At 43.1% G+C, this 19,984-nt stretch overlaps 1 protein-coding gene across 1 annotated transcript in view; it reads right to left on the bottom strand.

Moving 5' to 3' along the window:
- Window positions 1-772: 772 nt before the first annotated feature.
- Window positions 773-19,984, bottom strand: part of cdk19 (cyclin dependent kinase 19) — a gene marked incomplete at its 3' end in the record, with an annotated part of 84,118 nt that continues 64,906 nt past the window's right edge. The window contains exons 10-13 of the mRNA XM_080744550.1: window positions 17,108-17,205; window positions 15,822-15,900; window positions 7,243-7,494; window positions 773-898 (exon numbers count right to left, since the gene is read on the bottom strand). Of these exons, the coding sequence (XP_080600676.1) occupies window positions 773-898; window positions 7,243-7,494; window positions 15,822-15,900; window positions 17,108-17,205 (555 nt within the window). The remainder of the gene's footprint in view (window positions 899-7,242; window positions 7,495-15,821; window positions 15,901-17,107; window positions 17,206-19,984) is intronic.

The following is a 19,984-nucleotide window of genomic DNA, read 5'->3' as shown; positions in this document are numbered from 1 at the left end:
ACGAGACAGTGGCACAATCTGTAAATAATTGAAAGTCAGTTTACGGCCAGGGCCACCGTGATGTGATGAAGTACAAGCAAGGCTTTAAGAGCAAGATGAATGAGAGTGATGACAGTAAAGGGCTGTGTGTTTCCTCCCAACGCTTCAGTATTTAACAATATTTACAATGACATCAACTATCAAGGTAAACCTTAAAACTCTAGGAAACAAGCAACAAAAAAAGAAAGAAAAAGCCAACAGAAAAAATAAATCCAATAGAAAAAAGGTGCTATATATAATATAATATTATACATATGAACACAGCTGCGATTCTTCCTCTTGAAGAACATGTTTCTATAAGTGCCATAGTTCTTAGTCTTTGTGATAAGGGTACGTCTCCCCACACCCTCAACGCCCCTTTGTTTAGTTCTTTTTTTTTTTTTGTCTTTTTTTCTTCTTCAAACCAATTCTATCTTACATGGTTTATCAGTTTTTCAGCCCTGGAGGGCGGGATTCATGTGTAACTATAATTCTTTTGGTTCCTATGTTTGAGTTGCCTTCATATTGCAGTGCCCTTTGGGGAGTGGGATGGAAGGGTTCCATCATAGAGTTATGAGGTCATCAAAGGTGAAAGGTCTCCCCCCGCGGAGGGTAGGATCCGTGCGGGACAGGAAGAAGGGATGGCGCGGGTTCAGGGGGAGGAGAGGAGGGAGAGGGAGGACTGAGGAGTAGGAGGAGAAGGAAGAGGGCATGACTCCTCTGCTGGTTGGGGATGGAGTGACTGGTCAGCCTCTCAGTAGCGGTGGGTGGCGTGGGAGTACTGGGAGCTCTGCTGGGAGGACGACGAGTATCCCATGGTGCTCTGGGGCTGGGTGGAACCTTGGACGTTGCTTTGGTAACCAAGGCGGGAGCCGGAGTGCTGTCGGAGAGAAGACTTGTGTGATCACATAAGTGGTTCTCAAACCTTGACATTTGAAGGTCTCCCCTTAACTTTGACAGTGTACAAATGGAACCAAATGGACCCATTACAAAGCTCACAACGATCTACAAGCTCACAACGTGTCAAGCCATTAAGGAGCATGCAGATCATCTATTTTAGCCAAAAGTTTGCCTATTTTGACATGGCCAGAATAGGAGCGCCATGCAGGATTCATGTGGAGAAGTCGTTCGGTAAATGGCACCTGAAACAGCGTTCTTCAATTCTGATCATCAAGAACGGCTACCAATGGCGACGTGGAAGTTGTCATTCTTTTTGAAAATAACTAACGAAGGACTTTCTGTGGACATAACTCTGTCTGTGCAAATTAGACCGCTGAATTTACGTTGGAGCCACTGCCAACACACATGAACCGCAGAGCAAGAGAGAGAGAGAGCAAGTGGTGCCCCACATGGTTAGAGAGGCCACTTCACTGATACACTTTATGAGCCACTAGTTATATGGTGGTTAAAGACATTTCTGCATGCTGTATGTAGGCATTGAGACACCAGCAGGAAAGGTCTTTGGTTTCTGTGTATTCTACAATGTTAGAAGTTAAAATAAGTCCCATCTGGCATCATAACCTCCATTAAGGGTGATTTATACCGCTTCTTCAACACTGCAAGAGCTTGTAGATCAGCTATTTTATAGTTAAGTATAATTTTCACCTATAATTTCCCCCAAAATGTGAAAGTGAAGCAGCAGTGTAGCAGCAACACAGCGACTATGCTTCAACAAATGACACATTTGCATCTCAAGTGTTCAAGTTACAGAACGATTTCATCAGTTTCCCTGTTGTTTGTAGTATCCTTTTGGCTGTGTGCGGTTGTTTTGCTCATAAATATATGTCAATAATAAAAGGCAAAAGTAGCAGAACGGCCTTTGAGACCGTTTAAAATGCAAAACATTAGTCCAACAAGTCTCATAGCCAGGCAGTGACCTACATAATATTACTGTTGTATAATATTACCTCCAAATACTCCTTTCTGAGCAGCATCTTACACTGGGGGTTATTTCCAATCTGAGGTGCAAATTAGCACAGGCTTCCAAGCTAATTCACTGCGATTTTCCAGCAAAAGCCTTATAATCCCTTAAATCTAAACAAGTGATTACTAATCACAGAATTAACCTACTGTATTGAGATATACGCTATACTGTAGGAGTACATGCCTCTCTAATTAACCACTAGCTTACTGGTCCCACTTAGTTGTCGACCTTTGACCCCTATTTGTAACTATGGAAATACTGTATCAGTGTTAACAGCAACCTCAGGAAAATACTACATTTCCTCACAGAAACTAATGCTCTGAGCAAATTACAAATTGGCTTCCTTCCAAATGATCGTACAACAGACCATATTTTCACCCTCACCACCCTAATTAACAACCAAACAAAAAAAGCATCAATTTGGCACAAGAGCCTGTGCAAACTGTTGGAAAGCGGCATTGGAAGGAAAACCTATGACATCGTAAAATCAATGTACACCAACAACAAATGTGCTCTAAAGATTGATGGAAAACACGCAGATTACACAGAGGGTTCCCAGTTCGATCCCGGGCTCCCCAGAGTTAGTGTTGAAGAGTCCTCGAGCAAGACTCTGAACCCCTAGTTGCTCCCGATGAGTGAATTTAATGCACAATTTCTGTGCCTTGAATAAAGGTGCTATATAAATGCACCATTTACAATTTAAAAAAAAAGGTAAATGGTAAATATAGGGTAAATGCACCATTTACCATTTAAAAGAGAGCAGGAAAGGGTAGACATACAGTATAGGGGAGATAGAGACATCTCTGGTGTTATTGGTTTCTAGGGTCCAGAGATGAGGCATCAAGTCACTACAAACTCACTAATTACAGCTGTAGTGTAGACAGACTAGACACGAACCAAGGGTTCATCAGGGAGGCTCCTGTTCCACTAAGAAGCAAAACCACTCAATAAGCACATTAAAGTTCCTACCACAAGAGAAATCATCTCTAAATACTTAATGGAGGAAAGCCTGTCCCTTTTATAAAGGGCTAGCTTCTACAGTACAGGCAACGGTTACAATGGGAAAAAAAGAACGAAACCCTTAATGGCCACTCTAAATTGTGTTTAGCAGTCTTTTGCACCTGAAACAGCGCATGGGGGAGTGAAGATCGTACACCACCATGATGGAAAATCCACCACTGTCTCCATGTATGTAATACATATTGTATAAACACTACACAGCAGTGTTTCCCAAACCTTTTAGCTAGAGAGACAAAAGAGAAATTAGTCGTTTGCCCAGGAGATCTACAACCGCACCATGTTGTCTACTTCTTAGACATTAATTTTGTTTTCTAATTTATAGAATTTTGTTGATTTTTCTTTTATTTAATAATCTAATTACTTAGAAAAATCATTGCATTTTTGTATTATTCATGAAATGAATTTTGGGAATGTTTTTTTTTTATGTTTTGAAATAATAAAATGAAGGGACCCACAAAAATGTATCTGACCCAGTGCACTACAGTATAGTCGCAAACACATTGTATAAAACAGCCATGGCACTTCAGTCACTATACTGCGATGTGCACTTTCACAATATCAGCACACCCAGGGGAAAAAAGCTGGAATCTTAATGCTTGGATATAGGCTGTCAGCTGACTACATACATACTGTATACAGTACGTCCAACCGCATGCTGTATAACCAGTCATATGTATAGATGGGGGTGGGGTTCCCACAATTCATTAAAATTGCAGGGATAGAGTGACGCAACGGTGGGATTGCACAAGGCAGATGGATCAATGCATTGAGAGAAGTAGGACACTGATCGTGAGGCATTGACAGCCAGCTTACTAGTCTGTCTGTCAGTCCACTCTGCCTGTTCATCCAAGCTGGATATTTATACATTTGCTGAGGCCTGACTTTGGAGAGCCTGTCGTCATTGTCGGGCAGAAACCTCTTATCTCCAAGTTTCACATTTGTACGTATCTTTCGTAAAGTAAGACTATGTATCGCACAAAACAAGTGAAAATAGCAGATCTACAAGCACGCGAGGCGTTATAGGCTATTTTCACTATTTTAAATCGTTTTAATAAGAATGGTTTTGGAAATACAAGGTTTCCACTGGACAACAGCACTATACCAGCTGCCCACATGCAGCTGCAGCGCTGTGTTATAAATATAACCTGATGAGAGCACCAGCAGCGCATGATCCTAACCAGCACTGTGCAGTCCGTGCACCTCCACATGCACTGCACTGCACTGCACTGAAAACCAGCCGTGTCAAGAGTATTTCCAATTTTCAGTACTTTTACTTCTACTCCACTACTACTACAGATCTACAAGCTCAAAGATTTGTATACATTTGAAAACTTGAAATGGGATCATCATGTATGGTCCCATAGATTTTGAATTTCAGACTTGTACTTGTAACCGAATATTTTGCAGTATTGATACTTTTAATTTCTCTCTCTCTCCCTCTCTCTCTCTCTCTCTCTCTCTCCATTGCTCTCTCTCGCCCTGTGATAGGGCCAGAGCCAAAGATAGTCCTGGCGCCAAGATTGGGGAACAATAGCGAACAGACAGGACAATGTTATTGACAGGCCAATGTGAAAACACATTATCTCTTAGATACTAAGATTGGCATTGCTATAATAATAATAAACCTTATATATAGCACCTTTCATACAAAACATGCAGCTCAAAGTGCTTTAACTGTGCTGGAGGCTTATTTGCATTGTGGTCCCTTGTGAAAAGACACAGTGAAAAGAGTCTGACTGCCTTTGTAGATAATCCGTAGATAATCAATCACATTTGTGCAATGCATGATTTTGGCCAACTTACATTACATTTAATGTCAGACTGTGCGATTATCCACCTTGTCCGCCTGTGCTACTGTAGCTCAATTCAGTTTGCCGTTCACGTTGTACTATGAACTAAAAAATTATGTTCAGCCTCAAGTGTCTCAGGCCAATGTTTTATCTCAAGAAACACAAAACAAAACATGGTTTGGCAATTCTCTCCAGTGGGAGCTGATAACATTTACATGGCATTTTTCATGAAAATGTCCACGGGGACAGATAGCAGTCTCCGTTAACTCTCAAATACCCGGAACGCGCCCGAGTCGCGTTAGATTTTAACCACTTTAACCATTATTTTATGCTTTAACTTTAGAAAAATAGCAGATATACAAGCTCACAGCGTGGCACCGAGTGCCGCGCTGCGAGCTTGTAGATCTGCTATTTTTGAAAAATCGTGAAAATGAGTCTTTGAAAAAGTCTTTGAATATATTTGACCCGATCTTTGACCCGACTTCCAAATCCTTCTTCTAAATCATGCTGTTCTCAAACCTTTTCATGTCAAGGACCCCCAAAATTACATGTATTTGGCCACGGACCCCCATCTCAAAATATGTTGTTCCAGGGACCACCCAGAAGCAAATATTAAAGTTACAAACGTTAGCTTTTAAGTAGATATATTCAAAGACTTGCAAAAAAAAACATGATTTTTCAAAAATAGCAGATCTACAAGCTCCCAGAGTGCCGCGCTGGGAGCTTGTAGATCTGCTATTTTTCAGTAGTTAAAGCAGTCAATAATCCTAGGCCTAAATGGGTTAACACAAACAATGATCTTCCCTCTATCTTTACGTGGTGCTAGCTGGCACTGACCTACAGTAGTCCTGGCACCACCATGATGTAGCCAAAATGTTTGACATGGCCACCATGACCCTATAGCAGGGGTGCCCACACTTTTTCGACTTGAGAGCTACTTTTAAAACGACCAGCTCAACATGATCTACCCACCCAAACATGTTTTACCTAAGGCGGCTTTGGAATGTAAAGACATATAAGACAAATGTACTTGGAATGGGAGTGGTAGGTTTTTGGGTTCTTTTCAATGCTACTGACTCTTGAAAACAAAGCATTGCATTGTGGGGGTTTGCCTTCTTTAGAAGCCATGAAGGGAGCTGACAGGCCCTTCTTGATGTCAATCAATCAAGTCACATTAATTCAAGTGAGTGCATCTCTCCACTCCGACATGTCTCCTTTCCGACATGTCTCCATTCCGACACTAACCCTATCTCTAACCCTAACCCTAAACCGAACCCCCATGGGAGTGTCGCCACTCCGACAATTTCGGAGTGGCGACATGTCGGAATGGAGAGAGCCTCCCAATTCAAGTGACAGATGCCAAAAACAGTGGTTTTGTGATTTTTGTTTATAAACATTTTAATTATATAGCTTTTTGGGGGCATGTCATGTGATCTACTGGTAGTAGATCACAGTCTAACAGTAGATAATAGCAGATCTACATGCTCACAACGTCTCGCGTTGCGAGGCGTTGTGATAATGTAGATCGGCTATTTTCACAATAGAACTGTGTTATACAAAATGTAATACCTTAACTCTTAGTGCTCACCACTGCCCTATAGAAACCCACAATGAGATAGAGAAGCTCGTAGACTGCTGTTATTGACCTATCACAATTATGACCAAAGATTGTGGCACGTTTATACTATGATAATATGGAAACGTAATCTCCAGCTGGATGAGTAGTAGAGTAAACAAGAAGTCTTATCTTGGCAAGAGAAAGTTGCCAAACAAGTTACTGAACAGTGTGGCTGCCACGAAATACGTACCGTAACAAACAATGTTCCCTTCAGATTGCAATGCCAATGCTGTTGGTGCTACATGAGTCATGACTGCTAGAGCTGTACAGTGTGTGTGTGCGCGTGGCGTGCGTGAGTGAGTGTGGTGTGTGGAACACTGGAACGTTTTGTGTATAAAATCTCAAATTATGGGCTTTGGGACATTATGAACAACTAAATATATTGCTTTTTTCTGTTGGTTCTGTAAAAAAAGATCCAAATGGACTCTATTCACGCCCCGCCCACTCAGCAAATTTCTCAGCAACTTCCTGGTGCTTTGAAGGGGAAACCCTGCTAAAAGCCCATCGAGTTAACACAGAAATCACTGGACTTAAAGCCAACAAATCATTATTTCGAACGGTAAAGCAAATTATAATGCTTTGTGCCTTTTACTATCTTGTGTTCTTGATCATGCTAGCCGTATTTTATACTTTACTATTCGTAAATTGCATTACATTTGCGATTTCTGTGTTACGTAACACTATGGGCTTTTAGTAGCGTTTCCCCTTCAAAGCACCAAGAAGTTGCTGAGAAATTGGCTGAGTGGGGCGGGGCGTGAATAGAGTCCATTGTACATCGGGCGTCTGGATGGCTTAGAGGTAAAAATGATTCAATTGGGCAAAAAAATTAAACGACGATAAAAAGATCCCAGGAGGACACACAACGCACTAACCTGGTACTCTGACTGCAGCACCCCGGTGCCTGAGGAGGTGCCGGAGGGTCCGATGCGAGGTTTCTTGTTGGGGGGTCCCTGGTCCTGGCCGTGCTGCAGGCCTCCGCCGCCGGTGGCCCCCGTGGCGCCGGCGGTGCCGTTGGTCTGCGCCGAGCTCTGCTGGGAGGCGGCCTGCTGAGCCTGCGTCTGCTGCTGTTGGGTCTGAGCCTGCTGCGTCTGGCCCGTCGTCTGCTGGTGCTGCTGGGTCTGGTTCTGAAAGGGAGGAGGGGTGGTTAACTGGTTACCAAGACTTTTATACCACAGGGTTCCCACACATCTTTACCAATTAATTTCCAAAACTTTTCCAAAACTTTTCCATAATATTTTACCCAATTTCCAGGACTATATAACAACAATTCAGCTCAATAACAGGTCGCTTACTCCTATGCGCAATGCCCAAAGACAGGTAGTGTATGCCAGTGGTTCTCAACCTTTTCAGGCCGTGACCGCCGAAATAATCATATTTCAACTGGGGACCCGGCACCCTGATGAGCACTAAGAGTTGAGGAATTTTGTATAACACTGTTCTATTGTGAAAATAGCAGTTCTACATGCTCACAACGCCTCGCGTTGCGAGGCGTTGTGAGCATGTAGATCAGCTATTTTCACAATTTCTGCCTCTAATATTTGACAATTTGGCCCATGTTTAATTTGTCATTTCAGAGGTCTTAACAAAATCAATAACCAAAGACAATGCATAGCTATTTATTCCAGGACCTTCCAGGACCCTTGATAAATTCCAGGAAAAATATTTTTCTAATTTCTAAATATTTCCAGGAATTTCATGACCGTGGGAACCCTGTATATCCCATCCCTATATTGTAGTGAAAGAAAACTACACTATAAATACTATATCGTCAGAAATCTCATATCATAACTTTTTGTGTTGTGTTTTTCTCTTGAATTAACGCCCTATACTAGAACACTGGTTCCCAAGCACTGGGTCAGGACCCATTTGTAGGTCGCGGACACATTTGTATGGGTCCCTTCATTTTCATTTTTCAATTTTCATTTTTCACAACACGCCGCTTCGCACGCGTTGTGAGCTTGTAGATTGTCTGTTTTCACTAGTTTGTGTCCCGAGCAAACGTCTAATTTCTCTTTTGAGTCTGCATCAAGTGACCCGATTTTAGCTTGTAGATCTGCTACTTTTGCCACTTTTGAATTTGAATCCTGAGAAGTTTTGACACATGGAGATTTCCACCGAAAGAGACGATAATTATGTCAGTCTAGTTTTAAGGGAGGAAAAGCATACTATATATCAAACAGACATGGGCAATGTGTCGGCCATGTGAATGTCCCTGGCTCAATTCCACATTGCAGGCCTGTGCTGCTTCACCTCAAAAGTACGAGAAAATAAAAGTGAATGGTAGGTTGGATTCGCCCTCAGGACCTACATGTTGCACGTCCACTCTCTGCCAGTAGTGCTTTGGGGGCCGGACGGGGCCGGACGCTGTGTGGCCGGAAATATTTCCCCACATGCACGCGCACGGACGGCACCGAACGGTGCACGACCGTGTAAACGCGTGCATACCCATACCCCCCCCCGCGAGAGCCGCGACAACCCCCCACCCCGCGAATCCGCGATAACTACAAGCAATACTTTAATCAGTGGCTACTATGCATAACAGGTTTCTAGTGGTGAATGTGTGAGCGTCCTCAAGCCTCTATTCATATGGATATATAGCCTACTTAGGTTTCCAGCTGCGACTGCATGTGCATGTGTCGATGTGTGTGTGTCCTCATACATTACTGTGGTATTTAGTGTTTGAGATTGTTCAAGGCAAACTTTGTTTCTCTATCCTACTGCAGCGCTGTATTTTCTAATGAATTTAAAGAAAGTAGAACATAAAATCTTAAGTAACAATGCAAATGTAATTAAGACTAGAAAACTATTGTTTTCCCACCATTAGATCTGCTGACATCCTTTCTATCTAAATAGCCTCTAGAGACGCGTGCACGCGCGTGCACGTGACGTCAATAAATGACTGTCCGCCCGGGAAAAAAAATCCCAAAGCACCACTGCTCTCTGCACTCTCATATTCACCATCAAGCAGAAATGCCTTGAGATTCTTGCTATGCATGACTTTAATGCTGCATTAATGCTGACAATACTGCAGTGCTACCAGAAGTCAAGTACAGTACCAAAAAATGTCAGTTCATTCCATTGCAGAGAACTGCAAAGAAAGCAGAATAATTTAGCTCCTAGCCCCTCCCCCTTGTGGAATGTGAACAAAGGGGGCTGCTAACAGTCCATGTGACTACGCTAAACAGCTGGAAAACATGTAGTGACTCTGTTCAAAGCCACCTGTTGTTTCTTAGAACTAAACAATGTAAAAAGGTGTGAACGTGTGTGTGTGTGTGTGCGTGCATGCATGTGTGTGTGTGTGCAACAAGATCCTTGCTGACTACATGTGGAGGAAAGTACACTGCTTGCTCCTTTGTACGGCTAAACATGTACAATACAGTACCTGTTGTAACACTAGAACATCTCCATTGTAGGATTAATAGTGGATGCAAAACATGTCGCATTCACAGGTTTACAGGTGTAAATAAAAAGGGGTGAAATTCCATATTATGTGGACAAACAGTAACAGCAGGGTCGTGCAGAGAATTTTAGAGAGGCAGGTGCTGAACTTTCTAAAAGGGCCTCTTTGTGAAAATATTGAAAATAGGAGACCTCCAAGCTCACAACGCGTCGCGCTGGGACGCGTTGTGAGCTTGGAGGTCTCCTATTTTCTTATCTTTGAGGTCGGCTATTTTCGGTAGCACTGAACTAAGCATATCGTCACTTTCTGGCCAAAACCTCTTAACTCCATTTTTTAGTTTTTTTTTATTTAGATTTTTTTTGGCATAAATCAGGGCTATTGAACACCCTTTACTTCTGAGTGTTGGTTAAAATAATAACCAATGGAAAAAAGTAAAAGGTGCTTGGGACAAAACCTCCTAACTCCACACTTTCTGCCAAACCAGCTAACTCCACCTGATTGGCCCTCTCTTTTTTCCATAAATATGTGCTATTGAACACCCTTTATGTCTGTGTGTTGGTTAAAATAATATTAAACCATTGAAGAAAGCCCTTCGGTCCTCCTAACTCCACTTGAGCTCATTTTCCTGAAAATTAACATTTTGGAGTTTCGGCCCGACAGCAGAGATATAGTGAATATTGGAGATGTGGCGTAACGGCATGGATTTCTACACAGAGAGGGCAATTCTTTCAACATAAGATGCTGCATTCAAGTTCAGGAGAGGTGGGACAAGGCAATTCTCTTGAACGCTGCCTTCAGGTATGGCATATGGGAAGAGGACATTTGAATTTCTTTCACCATAGCAAAAACTGCATTCATGGTCTGGAGAGGGCACTTTTTACAGACAGGTAAAAGGGCAGGGGCTCAAGCCCCCGTTGGCCTTCTATGTGTGCACATGCCTGAGTAACAGTAAACGAATGTAAAACGTGATACTGTATATACTGTCCACATGCGGTGTATACCGTATCTTGTAACATACAGTTACAGTATACAACTGCAGGCAAATAGGGATCCGGGTTTAGATGCCGCCACCAAGTAGCAGCTAGAGTGAGCTAAAGGTCGGCAATCAGTCAATGACGTTGTGTTCAGTGGCGTCAGTTCAGAAAAAGCTAAGGTATGGCAACATGACGCGCGTGCAAGACACCAGTCATGTTGCCATACCTTAGGAACAGGCATGATACATTTATTTTAAGAAGCACATTGTATTTTTCTCCCGTTTCTACGGTTTCTTGGACCGTTTTCTATGGTTGTTCAAGTGCAGCTAAACTTGGCATGTTAAACGTAAACGTGCCACAATTAACAATAATGCATTGCACCTGTGCAGCTGACCTGCGGAACCTGGGAATATACCATTTTGTCAAGATGGGGAGAATACAAGTGTGGAGAATATAATTATAATACCTTGTTAAAGGTATTTTGTTAAATTTGCATTTGTAGTTATTTTACTACAATTTAACAACATAATAACCAGCACAGATAGACAAAGAGACATTTGTGGATTTATATTTAAAAGTAACTTTTATTTCCCCCCCTGGACCCAGGGTATGGCAGCTGCAAACCCCTGCCATACCCAATTGACGCCCCTGGTTGTGTTCCAGCTCTGGTGTAGTGGAGCCATCGATATACTGTAGCTGCTCTGCTCTGGGATGATTTACAGGAATTACGCTGTGAGCCTGGCTCACAGAACCTCTCACAGGCTCCCCACGGGACGCGGACACGTGAGCCCACTGGCAAAAACAATAAGGCTCTCTCATTGCCCAGCCTGCGGCGGTGGATAGAGTGGTGGAAGGAGGGAGAGAGAGAGAGAAAGAAAGAGAGAGAGAGAGAGAGAGAGAGAGAGAGAGAGAGAGAGAGAGAGAGAGAGAGAGCAGAGGAGTTGCAGGACTCTTGTGCAATACCAGGGCACCACATCAATCACGTATAATTGTATGTGATCATTTTTTACATGGCTGTAATAATAATAACCCCCCAAAAAACTTGGCTGTGGCAATGCAGAAGCCACAGTAACAGTTCATCATGTTTTGCAAAATCCATCATGTTTTGCAAAACATATCCCCCCCTTTTTTTCCTTTTCATAAATTAATGCCCTATTTCGTCATACTACGGTGTCACACAAAAGTAGCTTATCTATAAGCTCAAATCATGTCACATCATGGCGTGTTTTGAGCTTGTAGATCTACAAATTTTGTTCTTTTTTTTTAAAAATCTGAAATCGTAAAAGTAACAGTTGCCTGCAGGGGAGTCTGTGTGTACAATGAGATAGAGAGGAAGAAGAGAGAGAGAGAGAGAGAGAGAGAGAGAGAGAGAGAGAGAGAGAGAGAGAGAGAGCAGGGGCGTCAATTGGGTATGGCAGGGGTATGCAGCTGCCATACCCTGGGTCCAGGGGGGAAAATAAAAGTTACTTTTAAATATAAATCCATGAATGTCTCTTTGTCTATCTGTTCTAGTTATTGTGTTGTTAAATTACAGTCAAATAACTACAACTACCTTTAACAAGGTTTTGTGGCACGTTTATTAACATGCAAAGTTTAGCTGCACTTGAACAACCATTCCAGGCTGCCATATCCAGCCCAAGAAACCGTAGAAACGGGGGGAAAATAGAATGTACTTCTTAAAATAAATGTATCATGCCTGTTGCTAAGGTATGGCAACATGACTGGTGTCTTGCACGCGCGCGGAGACACCAGTCATGTTGCCATACCTTAGCTTTTTCTGAACTGATGCCACTGAGAGAGAGAGAGAGAGAGAAAGATAGAGAGAGAGAGGGCTTGTGGGGCTCTCACAGCCCTCGTGGGGGAGCGGCTAGTATAGTGTGTGGAATGACTTGTATCGGGTGTTGCCAACTTGACAGCAGCTGCTGTAAACGTGCTGCAGGATCTGGGGACTGGTAGGCAGAAGCTAGATAGGGGGAGCAGTGTTACTGCTGTACGCTGTGCCCTTCACCTTGCACACACACACACACACTAGATCTGCCATCTGCCACCTTCAGTAAAATGTAGGTCTGCGCAATATGGACAAAATCAAATATCGCGATAGTTTGACCAAATAGCTAAAATTATATTTTTTATTTATTCTTTGGTTGAAAATGATGAAAGTAAAAAATTAGGCTTAAAGGACGACTTCAGCCATCGGTGGCATTGGTGAAACACAACGCAAGAGTGAAGGTAATGGTGGGATTCAACAACCTTTTTTATTTACTATTTTGAAAAACATTTTAAAATACTTCAAATAGACGATCTACATCGACACGGCTTGTAGATCAGCTATTTAAAATATTAAAATATGTTTTTTCAAAATTTATAGTAAAAAAAAGGCTAAAAAACGTTTAGGGATAAGGGGTAAAGCATGGATGAAAATAGGGCCAGACAGAGGTCTGCACATTAGTGCTCCAGAGAGGGCATCTACTGGTTCCACACGGCTGACAAGGCTCCTCTCTTTTGCCCCGGACATGTGGACATGAGTGCGTTCAAGACTATATGACTTGTGACTTGCGATACAAGACATACACTCTTGAAAACAAGAATGTGGTGTTAACCTCGGAAGGTACGTGGTTTGACCTGGGTCCCTCTGCTTTGAGGTTGGAGACAGCTGTTCATGTTTGGAGACAGCTGTTCATGTTTGGCCAGCTTGTGTTTTGCTTCCTCTATCACTTCTGTACCTGGACAGTAATCTGAGGATGCTTCGAAAAGGGTTACACATTGCACTTTTCTGGGCTTGTGTGACAGAGGTGATCCAAACCTCCCCACCCGGCTTCGTACCCGGGTCTCCCACACGAAAGTCCAATATCTTAACCGCTAGACCAATCTCTTTGGTCCGGGGGAGATACTAGACTTTTGAGGGTTCAAGGCTGGGGCTGCGACTCTCTCCGTCACACTCACCCCCCTTTGACCTCCTCCTACGGGGAAGCCCGAATCCGGGTCACGGCACCAATGTAACGGAGGTGATCCAAACCTCCCCACCCGGCTTCATACCCGGGTCTCCCACGCGAAAGTCCAATATCTTAACCGCTAGACCAAAGTCCGGGGGAGATACTAGACTTTTGAGGCTTCAAGGCTGGGGCTGCGACTCACTCCGTCACACTTGCATGACGACAGAATCAGCAGTATAGATTTATTTCTATGCCTGTTTATTAGCAGGGCCTACTTGCTACATTCACATCTCTAGGACAGGTCTATTGTATATTTGATTTTATAAACGGTTTTGTGTCTTGAAATGTTATTGTTTATTAGTAAGACGCCTCAGGGCGACAAATTCTTGGCCATCTGGCTAGAGATGTACAGTATATATCGGACAAGTTACCCATATATGGAGATCCATGTCTGAACCAGACGCACAGATATAGGCTGTCTTCCTCCATATATGGGCATTCCCATATGAAGTCCTGTTAGATATGGGCTTAATATTGATAACATCAGGGATCTCCATATATGGGCATACAAGGGATGCTGTTAGAGTGGTTCCCATGACATCACAACATAAATGTCCATACATGGAGATCCCTATATCTGAACCAGCCACACAGATATGGGCCATGTCTTGGCCATCTGGCCAGTGATATATATCGATGACATCAGGGATCTTCATATATATGGGCATAAAAGAGATTCTGGGGAATACCCGTATGGACTTTTACATAGGTGATGTCACCTGTGATGTCACAGTGATTTGTCAAGCGTTATTTTATCAGGTTGATGGTGACGTCACTAAGAATGCTGGTCCCTGATTGGCTACGACAAACAGATACGCGACAGACACACCGAACCCAGCACTCTGCTGGCGCACAAGTAGGCCATACATGGCCACGAGTGCACAAAGCGCAAGTTGACACCTGGACAGAGTCAATAATGAAATATCATTTGGCAGTTGCATCCTTTTAACACTTTGCCGTCCGAAATAGAATGGTGGTTGGTAGATTAGCCGTGAAATTTCTATTATTGTATTGTGATCTGAGACATAATATTATGTTTATAAACATGAGCCCGCCGCCCCTCCTTCTTGGACAGCGCCGTTGTTTTTTCTTTTTTCCCCCCCCCCAGGTCATTAGCTCACCGTGATTTTCTCGATCTCCGTTGGGATAGAGTGGTGGTTTTGACCGAGCATCGATCTCCCCGTGCGTTTCGCGTGCGCGATCCGCGCGCATAACGATCCATGCATATAGTCCAGGAGTGACTGAACAGTCGATGTGTCCACTTTGGATAGCCTAGCACCTAGCACTCCAGCTCTGCTAGTGCTAACGTCCAAACAACAAGTGGGTGGGAGGAAGGAAGGCTGAAGAAGGAAACGCCATGAGAGTCACTTCTGTTCATGTCAGAGCAGCCACGAGCCACCGATGGACGAGTGGTGACTAGGGAAGGTTAGACGATCGCCGATTTTCGGATGAAAATCATTTATTTCGGTAAATACGGGAAAGTACGGGAAAAGACGATTGGCTACCCCTCCCCCCCTAGGAAGTCCGATATAGTACGGTTTTAATATTAAGGGGCTCCCCGTGGCTTGGAAAGGGTTAAGTGTGTTTAGAATAATTATGACAATGATATTATACATTCATTGTGTGCATTTAAGACTTTAGACTTTACTTTACTATACTATACTTTCAAATGAAGATAAAACATACAACCTACCAGATAACTCCTGGTAGGTTGCTTACACACCAGAATAAATGTTGAAAAACATAATCATCATAGCCATAGCCATTATGTCATCATAACCATATGTTTATGAAGACTTTATTCATAATACAGATATTAGGGTCCATGCAAACTTTAACAAGGACCCGGGCGCTTTCTTTGGATAAGAGCAACAGCTAAATGGTAAAAAAACAAACAAACAATGGTTAAAAGCGGACAGCGTACGGTAAATGGACTGCTCCAAATTAGTGCCTCTATTCTGAAAACCAATTATATTCCCCCTGTGAAAGACGGGATCCATGTGCCACTGTGGTCAGCTCGCAAAAACCAAAATACAGTTTCATGGCGGTTAATTCTATGTCCCACAGTGCCAGGGGATGATTACCTTCTCCGTTTTCTCCTCGGGCTCGTCTTCATTTAGAAACTCTCGTTTAGGGTAGGGGATCTGGCACCCAGCAAACACACTGGAGCCAAAAAGAGAAGAAAAGAGAGACAGGACTGAGTTTGTTTTGGCTGTCACTGTCACACTGTGAGCACAAACACATACACACACATTCATATCCAGGGACGTGCTGGGCCCCTGATTCAGCCTGGGAAAAAGACTTGGAGAGGCCCTCATTGCGCGCTATAGAGAGAGATCTCTCTCTACAGCGCTGCTGCTACTCAAAGATTTGCCATTTCAGATCATGACAAGTGACAAGCCAGTGGGCCAATTACACAAGTTATATTTTGTCGTTGTCGGGTGGAAACCTTGTATGTCCAAAACCGTTTGTTTTGTATTTATCATTTAAAAAATGATTTAAACTAGTGAAAACAGCCGATCTACAAGCACACAACGCCTCGCACCGCGAGGCGTTGTGTGCTTGTAGATCTGCTGTTTTCACTACTTTTGTGCAACGGCCTTGTTTGATGAAGCAGGGCTTTGCTTTGCGAAAAAATGTATACATTTTAAACTTGGAGATACAAGGTTTCTGCCCGACAGTGACGATTTACTTTATTGGCCGCCAAGCCCCCAAAATGGAACGAAGACCGACATTTTATTTTTATTTTTTTCCTAATGGCCGGCCTGGACGGGCCGGGAATGAACCGGGAATGAACCGGCCGTTCGGGAGTTCTCCCGCTTTTCCCAATGGCCAGCACGTCCCTGTTCATATCCATCTTATCCATTTAAAACCCCCCAAATAAAAATGAATCTACCTGATGGCTGTTTAAAGAGTGACATGCCAATTCATCATATTTCAAGGAGTAAATCAGTGTAGGGCTTATGTTTATTTCACTGAATAAATGCAGCCCTTCGTACATTTACAATAATGGAATGCAGCTCTGACTGTGAAAATCTAGGAAAAATGCAGGCACGCACGCACGCACGCACGCACGCACGCACGCACGCACGCACGCACGCACACACACACACACACACACACACACACACACACACACACACACACACACACACACACACACACACACACACACACACACAAAGAATGATTCAAGTCTCACTCTGTGGTCGGTAAGGGGTCCTCCAGGAAATAGGGATCCTGCAATGACTGTTCAGATGTGATCCTTTTTGTAGGGTCACACACACACACACACACACACACACACACACACACACACACACACACACACACACACACACACACACACAAAGAATGATTCAAGTCTCACTCTGTGGTCGGTAAGGGGTCCTCCAGGAAATAGGGATCCTGCAATGACTGTTCAGATGTGATCCTTTTTGTAGGGTCCATTGTGAGGAGTTTCTGGAGCTGAGGGTCATGAAGGAAACAGTTTGTGTCAGTCAGGCTTTTAAAGTGACTGTCTGAGTTCATCTTTACTGATGTCCATTTGGTTAGACCCAATTTCAGCATTGCTATATCATTGGTTCCCAACCTTTTCTGGATTAGCCATACTGTATCACTTGAAAAAGATTTTGAGTTTTTGACACCCATCTGACCATGTAACCACAGCAGCCATTCAGCTGCATTTATTTCAATAATCATAATTTATATATATGGTATATATATTATTGCAATATCGTCACAGCCCAAATTATGAAAGATTATGTATCGTGGTGATAATGACAAATCTATAAAACAAAATGCAAACACTGAATCGTGAGAGAAATCTACACACTGCACAACAGTACCACCCTAGTCACTGTACAAACTTTGAGGCGGCAAGTAGAGTATTTGCCCTGAAGTGTGAGTGATATTCCTTTTTACATAATCCTAATGACATGTACTGTACAAAGTGTCTAGACAAGTTCTGGGTACAGCCGTACACATTCTTCACATTCGTCTTTCCGGAAAAACTAAAAACATACAGCTTTTAACAACTTGCCAATGAGAAACAAAAAAACAAACGGTAGCAGCTCAGAAACTCTCTTCTGAATCAAAGCTTTTCAACCAGGTAGTCGGGAACCAAAAGTGGGATTAGCTTTTTTTTTTCTGAAAGACAAATCCATTAAGAAGCCGTTTCTCTAATGTCTTTCTATGCAAATGAAGCTACCACGTGAACCCTTGCTAGCATCCCTAAACTGAAGCAAAATAGTAGAATGTAGAGAATGTACGCGTCATGTCTGCTGGAATGAAAACAGGGGGCGAAGTGATGACGTGTGACATTTCAGTTCTGAAATGGTCCACACTAGGGATGCGAATCTCGACCACTGAGGCGATACGATACGCACCTCGATACACTGCCAGCGATACGATATAATTGCGATACATTGAAATCCTGCCGATACGATACATCACGATCCACCCCTGTTCCCGATACGATGCGATACGATTCACGATTCACCACGATTCAAGCCCAATTCCCAAAATTTACAAAACATAGCGACTAAAAATGTATGAAATTTAAATTCAGGGCAATTTATTGTTTCACTGTAGTACTAGGCTCTGTCTAACAACCCAACATATAGTATTCTGGGAGAACACAAAGCTGCTGGCTATTGTAGAATTGTTTGATAACCAATCATATAGAAGGCCTATATCATTATTAGTAGGCCTATATGTCTTCAACTGGGAGTCAGGGACCCCAATCCAGGGTTATTACAGGGGGCCTGCCAAATATTTGTGTGATACAGTAGGCTATAATGCCTAGCCTACAGCGAGGGTCCCTGCTTGATCTCTGTCTGAGCTAAGGGGTCCTTGACCTGAAAAACAATAAAGTCCCTCCCTGGTTTGTATTATTATATTATATTATATTATATTATATTATATTATATTATATTATATTATATTATATTATATTTAATCCAGGATTATGCAATTGTTATAGCCAAAATGTTTTAAAACAGACCTACAAGCTCACAGCGCGTCGCATCCACGACGCATTGTGAGCTTGTAGGTCTGCTATTTTAGGTGCGACACCCTTGTACTGCGATGTATAAATTAGGCTTCTTTCCCAGAGCAGAACTAGCAGCAGAGAAAGTGAGAGAGTTGCTTGCATCAACAGGAAAGTTGTAGAACAGTGACAAATACTTTGTTTTAAACGCAAGCAGTAGTCCTACAACACCCAGCAACATTGTTGTTGTGTGTGTGTGCAGTTAATATAGCGCAGAAGATGATCTCAATCAATTGTCCGTCGGAGATAAGCTAAGAAACAGCTGTTGATTACATATCACTCAGCCTGTGCTACTCTGTGACAACAATCAGTGCAGCTGACTTGGATGTTATAAAGCTAAGTACTGTACTACTAATCTTGCATCTTTTTAACCCGTGGGGCTGCTAGTTCGTCTGTGTTGATTCACTCGCATTTCGCTGCACTGTCTGTCTCCCTGGTTGCATGCATGCAGAGTGCGGAGTGTTGTCCGGCTGTCCGGCTGTCCGAGTCGCAGCTCGCGTTAAAGACTGGCTTTTGGGGAGGGGGCTGCACGGCTGATGATGGTGCATTCATGGCGCCTCGGAAAAACAGGATAGAATGAAATACTATATGGAAGAACCGATACAACCGCGGAATTTACCGATCCAGACACTCACGGTACGATCCATCACGATTTCGGCCGTCTATTGTACCGGTACACACTGAATTAACCGATTCAACCGTATCGCGGACGTTTGTATCGCGATTACGATCCGTACCGGTATATCTTCGCATCCCTAGTCCACACACAACAGAGAGTTTCCCCTCACTATTACTTGTAAGAAAAAGATTCAAAACGTAGGTCTTTGCCTCCGTGAAACATTGTTCATATTTATAATTGCTGGACATGTACACCCTGTGTGTGTGTGTGTGTGTGTGTGTGTGTGTGTGTGTGTGTGTGTGTGTGTGTGTGTGTGTGTGTGTGTGTGTGTGTGTGTGTGTGTGTGTGTGTGTGCAGGCGGGCGGGGGGGGGGGGGGGGGGGGGTCGGTTGTCTGGCCCTGTTACAGATTTTGTCCAAAAATCATGCAGATCGGTACACAGTATCTCTGTAGCCATTAAACAAAACGGGTATTTCTTACATTGATGCTCCTACATATTATCATGCAAGCACCAGTTAAAGTTACTTTCCATCCCTCATATACTGTGTGCACAGTGCACATCCCATAACCCACACACAC

The sequence above is a fragment of the Nannobrachium achirus genome, assembly GCF_963921795.1.
Source record: "Nannobrachium achirus genome assembly, chromosome: 16".
NCBI classification, from domain to species: Eukaryota; Metazoa; Chordata; class Actinopteri; order Myctophiformes; family Myctophidae; genus Nannobrachium; species Nannobrachium achirus.
Note: the sequence above shows the minus strand (reverse complement) of the source record. Positions and strands in the feature narration are given on the sequence as shown.